The sequence below is a fragment of the Bombus flavifrons genome, chromosome 6, assembly GCF_040668555.2.
Source record: "Bombus flavifrons isolate JBK064 chromosome 6, iyBomFlav1_principal, whole genome shotgun sequence".
NCBI classification, from domain to species: domain Eukaryota; kingdom Metazoa; phylum Arthropoda; class Insecta; order Hymenoptera; family Apidae; genus Bombus; species Bombus flavifrons.
The window spans coordinates 15,801,913-15,811,065 of NC_138447.1; the positions used below are offsets into that span (position 1 = coordinate 15,801,913).

General features: G+C 38.1%; 1 protein-coding gene and 1 long non-coding RNA gene across 4 annotated transcripts; both read left to right on the forward strand.

The window, feature by feature from the left end:
- Nucleotides 1–2,654: 2,654 nt before the first annotated feature.
- LOC138181316 (probable salivary secreted peptide) lies at nt 2,655–3,059 on the forward strand. Its single transcript, XM_069116061.1, has one exon. It carries the CDS (start codon nt 2,655–2,657, stop codon nt 3,057–3,059), a length of 405 nt encoding a protein of 134 aa, XP_068972162.1.
- Nucleotides 3,060–4,694: 1,635 nt separating this feature from the next.
- LOC138180723 (uncharacterized) lies at nt 4,695–8,265 on the forward strand. Of its 3 annotated transcripts, XR_011173363.1 has the most exons (5): nt 4,695–5,762; nt 5,858–6,105; nt 6,558–6,642; nt 6,954–7,064; nt 7,327–8,265. It is a non-coding gene; the product is annotated as an uncharacterized LOC138180723 (long non-coding RNA). The 3 variants fall into 3 exon arrangements; XR_011173362.1 differs by having other exon boundaries at nt 4,695–6,105; XR_011173361.1 differs by lacking the exons at nt 4,695–5,762; nt 5,858–6,105 and having other exon boundaries at nt 6,313–6,642.
- The last annotated feature ends 888 nt before the right edge of the window (nt 8,266–9,153 follow it).

Genomic DNA, 9,153 nt, shown 5'->3' on the forward strand with positions numbered 1-9,153 from the left:
GAAAGATTTACCGTCGATCATCTTGCTGATCGAACACTTTACGTATCAACGTATTAACAGATGTTAGTGTTTGAATAATCGATAAGGATAAACGTTTCGTTAGTTACTCGTGCAGACACATCCGTCTGATGCGCTGTGTGAGTCCAATATAGTATGTTAATTCCTGGAAAGATGCAAACGGCTTTGAGTAATGGAGAAAACTAGTAGCTGCCATTCTGACTCTTATAGGAGCGGTCAGGAGGCTACAAAACTGCGATGGAACTTTTCTGTTCGCCTAATTGTCCCAACGGGTAACCTCAACGCTTATTATCCCTTTATCCCTGCCCTTTAGCCTCATACTCCCACGATTCTTCCATTCTCCTCTTCGCAAAGCGATTTATAATTAACGTTGCTCCAACGAAAATCCCCGCTGTTTCGCATTATCGATCCGATGAACCGTGTTCCAATTCATCCTTCTTATCATAATCCAATTAAATTTCATCGTAACGTATTAATTATTATTCGACAATACGCGATCCGTTATGCCGTAGATGTTCGAACGCGGCGGTAGATGCGAACGTCTAACGTTCGCCAATGACCGATAGAAAATTTGTCGTGACTCAACCGGTTTGCGTTCACAGGCAGACGTTTCGAGTGACGAGGAAAGCGGATTCACCCCTTGGATCAGCATTACCGGAGAGCTCGTTAAGACGGTTGAAATCGACCCTCGTCTCGGATTTTCGAACACAAGCAGATAATTAATGGTAAAAGCATATTGTCGTCGATATATCGTCTTCCGCCCAGCGTGTTAGATTCAAGCAGCTCCGGAATCGACCGAATGTTCCTTCATCGAATGAAGAATGCAAGTGCACTCGTATCGTGCATCGTCGTTTCTGAGTATGAAAGTAGAGACCAAGGCTCTTACCTGTGTATTTATGGTTTGTAAGCGTATGAAAGCAAGGTATCTATGTTGGTTATCTTGTGAAATATGCACGTCTATACTATACGCTTACTACGCTTACTATACATATATGTACTTTGAGTTTAGTTAGACATGCGAGAAAGATCCAATTGTAAGCATAAACATACGTAATCTGACGGAAATGAAAGTGACGAAACTTGCTTATTATTGGGTTGTTTCTCGCCGTCACTTTATTAAACAGGAAACGCGTTTAGGAAACGCATGCTGTAACAGGTTAATAATAGAAATTATTGTAGCGATCTGTCACTCGAATTTTATTTCTACACCAAAAGTTTAGCCAACATCCTGTTAGCGATATAATTTCCATCTGCGAATGCATGTCGTAGCTGTTACCACCGATATTCTGTCATCGTGTATCCAGCAATTGACTTAATGATCCGAGTGAATCTACTCTCGATGCAGAACCTAAGTGCATACACGAGGTAACATATTGGATGCTCACACGGTTAACAAGCATCTGAGCAAACAACCTACAACGGCCTTGACAAAGCGGCACCAGCTCTCGCAGTCAGCAGAGCTGTTAATGTAAGGCGCTAACTGCGAAATTCCGCGATCTGCCGTGGCGTATAACGAAAGCTCGAAAAACCATGCGGTAAAATGATAAAAATCCTATCAGCTGAGCATACAAGGTATCAATGGCGATGTTAAATATTTATTCGTGGACAGATCTGATTCTCCATATTATACGTGCAAAATACATGGAAATAATAACATCGTAAACGAACTTTGAATCGTAGAGTATATTCTCCGTATTCAAAATTACGTTGCGTCGGTATAATTAGTTATTTGGACTATTTTTGCTATAACTTAGACAAGCATGAGTTAAATCATTCCATAATACGTTATATGGATGCTTTCAAAGGCCTCATGCCGTGAGTTTGTGAACGCAACCTATCGAAGGTGCATAGAATCCGAGGGCGTATGCGTGCATGCGAACAGAGTACACACAGCAGGATACAGCATTAGATAGAGTTGGATGCTCATGAATTATAGAGATCGCCGTCTATTACGAGATTGAGGTCAAACATCTTACGCATGGTGGTCTATCGTAGATAATGATGATTATCGCTTGTATTTGAAAATATATCGCTATATGAATCTTTCTCATAAGTTATTATTCTACATCGAGTTTCCAAGAAAGAAACAATCGTAATAGAGACGTGTTTCACGCTTCATAAATGGCGGAGAGATAAAAATGTTTGCGTATGATACGCAGAACAATTTCAAGTTGTGTTTTCGAGGATGAGTCAGAAATGACGACAACATTCGCAGATGAACTGATAGTTGAAATATAAAATTAATTAGACAAATTTATCTTTTTATACTCGTGGAATAAATAAGATTCAGTGTTTATGTTTTGTAATCGAGAACATTTAAACCAGACGATATATTTATTTTTAACAAGTGACATTTAATTCTGGGAAAGTAGCTTATTTATCGCAAGCGATAATTGATCGATGTTATCATACATGACACGAAAACAATATCATCGTCTACAAGTGCCCTTTCCTAGAACAAATTTTTCCGGAATGAACAAGTACACTCTTGCAAACGTATCGCGATAAGTCAGGTAACTGATAAGCCGATCGGTGCAAGATATTTAAGCAGCCAACAGATATTAAAACTCAGTCTGTACAAAGTAACATAATCGAGACCACAGAACTTGTACGAATCTTTCGCAAACGCGTCGAACATGGGAGCGCAAAAAGCGATCATTTACTTGGCAATAGTTGCCGTAGCTGTAATCTTTGCGCAAGTAAACACGGCTCCACAAGTCGGTCACTATGCCGCCAACAACACAAACAAGTCACACAACTTGATCGTTGGGTACAGAATGCCTGGTGACAGGCTTGTACTCAGACAGAGTGTCGTTAAGAATTCTTCCTGGGGAAGGATCGTCGTCGAAGAAAAAACATTCAACGTCTCAAGGTGGGAAAGGATCACCATGATCCAGGCACTTGATCAGAAAACCAATGGTAACGGTGCCTACGCCAGCATTACCAACGGTGGCCCAGGAAACCAGAACGTTACCATCCGACTAAAGAGCCAAAGGGGTCATGGAATCAACTTCGTCATCGAGATATACTCACGATACTAAGCTGGTATGGCTGACACGAACACAGTTGTTTGGATATATTTATGGAATGCAACGTGCAAATCAAAGTTTACTTGTTTCTTTCTTGTAAAACCTTTTACATCTTGAAGAATTTGTCTAATTTTGAAGTAAATATGTCAATTATTTAATATAATAAAATTAATCGATCAAAAAGTAATCGTTATAGAAATATATAAATACTAGTTTTTAAGTGAACGCAAGTCAAGAATGCGGGGCATGCAAGAAAGATCGAGAACGTAAGAAAAAGAAAAGTTATTTAGTCCTGGTGTCGATAATAATGCAATTAACGCTGAGGCGGAACGACTGGACGTTCGTCGAAAAACAGATTGCGAGGAATTCACTGATGGAATGTCTTTCTTGTATGCCTTAATCAAGCAGACCCCGTTGCCAACGGTGGCTCCCGATAATTCTTCCTTTCGTTCCTTTCCGCTTCTTCGGCGTAGCATTCGCAATCCCGGCGTAGCTCGCAGACGTTTCTAAGAGGCAGTGATCTTCCGTTTCCGAGGCTTACGTGCAAAGTACATTTTGTGCATGCATGCGTGGTGGCACGAAGGAGGAACAACCGACTGGAAAATTGTTGTCGCTTCGTGGCGCGTTCTACCATGGGGATCGTACCGGCTAGAAGAAACTTCGAATCGAGTTGAGGGCCACTGAAATTGGTGGCGGTATCTCAAGCTTGCGAACGACCATTTCGTTAACCTACTTATTCTATCTCTGTTTCACCCACGCAACGAGTTAGAAAGTGCCTAGTTTGTCTGCAGTTCCAACCTTCTCAAAAGGTGCCCTCGCTCCAGGGGGAAATACGGTTTTCTTTCTTACGGATTGTTCTTTAATGACGACAGACACTGAGAAGTCGGTAGATATCTGTTTCGTAAATAGAAACGAGCTCGTGAATCACTTTAAATATCAGCGAAATGGAATTCCATTTTAAAGTTGTCCGAGTAATAGGGTGGAACGTGCACCGTTGCCAAGCATGAGACGCGAGTATAGACTGACTGTTGTTTGCATAACCCGCTGTAAGTAATTCGTTAGTTCTTCTCAGGGTCATTGTTCGTATTTTCGATGTAGCAGTAGAACGTCCTCTTTATAATTCTATTTCGGATACGCGGTATGAATGTTCTGACAAACAAGTCGAGATATAGCTATCTTGTAATATTTATCCCGTTACTGTGGCTAAACACATAGGAAATAAGTGGATAATTTGCGAACTGTCGCGCCATATTTTCTTAAAATATAGACAGAGTGGTCAATAATTTAGTATATATTTACCTATAGCAATCAGAAATCACTGGCCTAGGTGCTACAGGGAAACGCTATACCGGGGATATAGAAAAGAATCACAGCATATGTTCCGGAGGATAAAAACGTCGTTCATTACTTTCATGATGATTTACTAAAAATAACTCTGTATATAAAGAAATCTAGAGTTCCTTTCTTCGACACCTGGTTGTTCGTTCGTATATATATATATATATATATATATATATACATGTACGTATGTGCACCATGGTCTATAGAATTCTATTCTAGATTTTCTGGATGTTTTTTCTTTTTATACGAATATCGATCTTCGCTTAATTGATAGGCCGGGAAACTCGTTGTTCCACACAAGTACGGTATCGCATATCTCATATTGGATACAGGTCATTATATTTTCTTTCCTATCTTGATGGATTTAAACCATAATTTGATGATGGAAACTCTGATAAAACCGAAGGTCGGTTCTTTGAATATAAAGTAGTTTTCCTCCTATGCAATCAGCTCTGATAAGAAGACCTATGGTTCGTAAAGCGTGCACGCATCACGAACATCCGACCGCAGCTGTCAGTCGAGCGTAATGCGAAAGCGTAAGGACCACCGCGCCTAGTCATAAACCTGTCCCGCACGCTTTTGGTTATTGCTTGTAAAGTTGCGAAACTGACGAACAAACGTGCATGCGAAGCGACGTCGGACAGACAATTCGATGACAGGATTGGGCGAAAACGAACGAACGAATGAAAGCGTGTTTGCACGACCGTACACCCTGGTGCACCTACAAAAGAACCGACCATCGATCCGAAACCGCAACGGCCATTATCGAGCAATTTTAAACGGAAAGCCGTAGTTACAGTTTCAGCATTTCAGACTCTAAGCTAAATAACAGGACGCGTTTCTTCTGTTTCTCAAAATTTAGATCCGAAGCGCAGAAGAGTTAACGTAAAATAGTAACATAAATTTCCCCTGCATTCGGGCAAGCTAAGACAAAAAGATGGAGATGATTCGCTTTAAGATATATTACCTTTTTTATTTTTCATATGTAGATACTAAAATAACGTGAAAGAGAAGCAGGTTACGAGCGTTCGGCATATGCTACCTGAAATATCACCGACGTAATGCAAGTCAGTCGAGTTATAGACATTACGCAGCAAGTCTCCAATGAAATGGTTTTAATGGATTGGCCAACTGACTTGCATTTTCCGTTTGATGCTCGAGACGCGACTCAAGCAAACCTACTGTAAAAGCTGATGAAGTTAAAGATTCATCCGTGCCAGAGTTGAGTACATGCTTCTGACGAGTTGTATACATCGATTTCAAAGTATCGCACGATAAAAGTGATTAAATAGATACACGGTGTTCTATAAATTCGTTCCGGCACTAACCAACATGTGAAAATGATTAATGAAAACGGACAACTTTCTACATCACGTAGATGAAATTACACCTTAATATAATACTTATACATTACGGTATTAAATTAATATTTCTATTGGTTTATATAATTTCTTAATTATGATTTACAGGAAAGACGATTAAGAGGATTTGAACGGAAAAGCTTGGAATATTATTTCCATACTACTAAGATGTACCTACGTGTAACTGTCTGTATCGTTGGTGTATCAACTATAGGAACATTTAGGAGTATGTATTCGATACCAGCTGTAAGTCCTTTGAAACCAATTTCAGTTGCTGATTAGCCGCAAATGCAAGATCACAGTACGGTCACGACGTAAGTCAACTGTATTGTCCCATGCGGTCAGCTCGTTAACTGGTATGAACTCTAGATATTCTGACCAACTAATTTACGTTTATGTACATAAGTAACAAATTTGACTAATACCCTTTGATCGGTTTCTTCGTAAAGAAAATCACATTACGATAAGATCTATCGTGATTAAAAGGGATGCCTTAAGAACATATCAAATGTTGTGTTAACTGTGAACGCATATCCAACTTAAATTACGATAGATAGGCGATTATAAAGTATGGTAGGGCCTTCTTGAAAATAATTTGAATATACGTCACTTCAAATGATTCTATATCGTCATTCTACAATCTATGACATTAAGGACAAAGTATATATGTATATCATAATCACATATTTCTAAACTTCCTGGTTATAAAAGCTTAACTACGTTTGAATTCAACTTGTTACCACTATTGGGGATTTATTTAAACCACCTTAATCGTGTTAAGCTAATTACCCTTTAACTTCTATTTTAGGTGGGCGGTCAATGTACCAGCGTCAGTTAATTCATTCAACAGAGAGAGAAAATAACTGCAATAAAAATATGAACGGTTAGAAAAAGTAAGTAGTGGAATATTTTAGAATTAAAATTCCGAAAGAACTGGGACAACCGGTTTAAAAGCTTTATGTACCGCAGAACAAAAGTACTTCTAAATACTTGTCCATATGAAACAAATGTAATACACGTTCGAAACGAAAAAATTAAGGACACGTTCGTAAAAAAATGTCACTTTTTAATACATTGCCTGATACTTTTTATTTCAATTACATCGTGGCTCATTCATATTTCTGTAAAGTTCGTATTTTTAAGCTTTCTAAAACGTTTCACGTAATAAATCACGGTTATAAACATCCCTTTCTTACATTTCCAGCGCGACGTTACTGCCGAAGATAAATTATAACACGCCCCAAGAAAATGGCATGACATATCGTGCGAGAGTTAGAAAAGGTAAAAGGACGTAAAGTGGTGGGTGTTAGGACAGGTAGGTGAACTACAGCAAAGGCAATCATTGTCAAGGGATACAGGGGTTCACGTCAATAAATATTGACATTTACGCGCCTTTCGTATATCGATCTGAGGGAGAACTGTCTAGAAAGGGAGAAATATCGTTTATATATTTATATGATAAATTTTAAAATATTTGTACAATGTAATTTATACGATTACTGTAATTTATGGATCTTACTAATAATACGTTACACTTATTAAGCTATTATCTAAAGATGAATACAAATAATTTTTAGGAACGGATTAATATCGAAACTCAATTAGGAAAATGACAAAGTTGCTAAATGGAGGCTACTACAATACAATGGTTACAGGCGTAGCTTTGTTACGAAACACTTACATCTTTTTGCGGTAATAAATAATTACGGTAGATTTTGTAAGTATTAAAATTTTTTCTTTACTTATTCCCCTGTCTTTAAGGTGCAGGTAACGTAGGTAATTTCGTTCGTGAAACTTTATAAAGAATGCTATAAATCACTTTATGAACGATCTACATATTTATGTTTGGGTTATGATAAGTGAATTTTTGAGAGGACCTCTTTCAAGGGTGTCTCGGATATTTTTGCAAGGGCGCCGCCACTTCGACTGTCTCATACAAGAAAATGTTTTTAGTCGCTTGAAAAGGGAGGATGAAGTAGATTGAGAGTGACGTACACGAATGTGTTTGCGTACGAGGAAAGCAAAGGGTCGGTTAGTAATTTCTCCGACTGGTCAGTAGAAGAGTTTCGTATAGAACAGCCAGATAGCTCGTGTCGCAGACCGCGGATGTACGGAACTGTATCGATCGAGGCGTTAAATATTTAATCGCAGGAAGAAAGTTCAATACACGGACGAGGACGGTTGTCTTTCGAAGACAGGCCGAAACGAACAAAAATGAACACGACAGGAACAAGGCAACACGCAACAATTCCTCGTCTGGCTGGTATTTGCCAAGACTGGGTTGACTTTCATTATTTAGAGCGGCGGAGAAAAATGAGGATCGTCGACACGTCGTTTCTACCACATATCGATCGTAATTTACCAGACAACTTACTCATATGCATGTATACTAAAACTGCAATCTTTTTGTACAGTTTAGTTTAACTTTATTTAAGCGACTTACTGTTTTCCCAAAATCGTTTCCGCAGCGATTTTTATTTACATGCGAGATAATTTCGTAATAATTATAAAAAGAGTGCGTTACATAAATGTAATACATCGTAATGGAATATGGCGTCTGAATAATTTCAGAAAATTATAATGATTACGATGTTGCAGAAAGAAATTGTTGGAATATGAATACCAATGAATTTGGGTTAACTATTCATGCATAAAATATACTCCATTCATAAATAGAAACGAGGTAATGGAACATTTCTACACGGTCTGATCCCAAACTTCACTCGAATGACTTCCGGTAGTTGAATCTTTGAATGAGGGAAACATTGGCGAAACATGATTACGTTTCAATGATTCGTTCTCTCAAGAAATTAATAATTATGGGTGCCATTATCAGAAATTATTCTTTTAAAACATTTTTAGTGCTAAATCAATGTATAATAGGAGAAGAAGGGAGCTTCATTAATGTTTGAAACTTTATATGTATTTGCTTGAAAATTTCACTATGCTAATCATTGCATTCAAACATATTGTGCTACGAGAAATTAATTGAAAATTTTATTAATACTCAAATTTCGGTGTATAAAATATTAATATGACGTATTAATTGGAAAGTTTTCATTAGGACATGAACATTCTAAATGAGTTGTAAATGTATTATATCGAATAAATTTCGTAAGCAAAGTTCCATGTATATTAAGCAACTCTGATAGTAACGGAGTATCGATTGCTTCGAAAGATTTTATACCTAGCAATAAAAATGTCGCAATTTACCTTTCAAAAAATAAAACAGACCAATTTTCTACCCTATATTGACAGGTTGCTTGTTACTGAAAAATTGCATTGAAAGCACGCGTAACTACCGAGTGAAGTCGATAAACAGTAGAGAGATACGATCTTTCCCAAGTCACCAAGGCAAGCTAGCTTCTTGTGGACTGTGGTGCCGTCTTTTTTGGTAGTACACT

Coding starts and splice junctions, on each gene's coding strand:
- LOC138181316 (XM_069116061.1), top strand. CDS start 2,655: ATGGGAGCGCAAAAAGCGATCATTTACTTGGCAATAGTTGCCGTAGCT.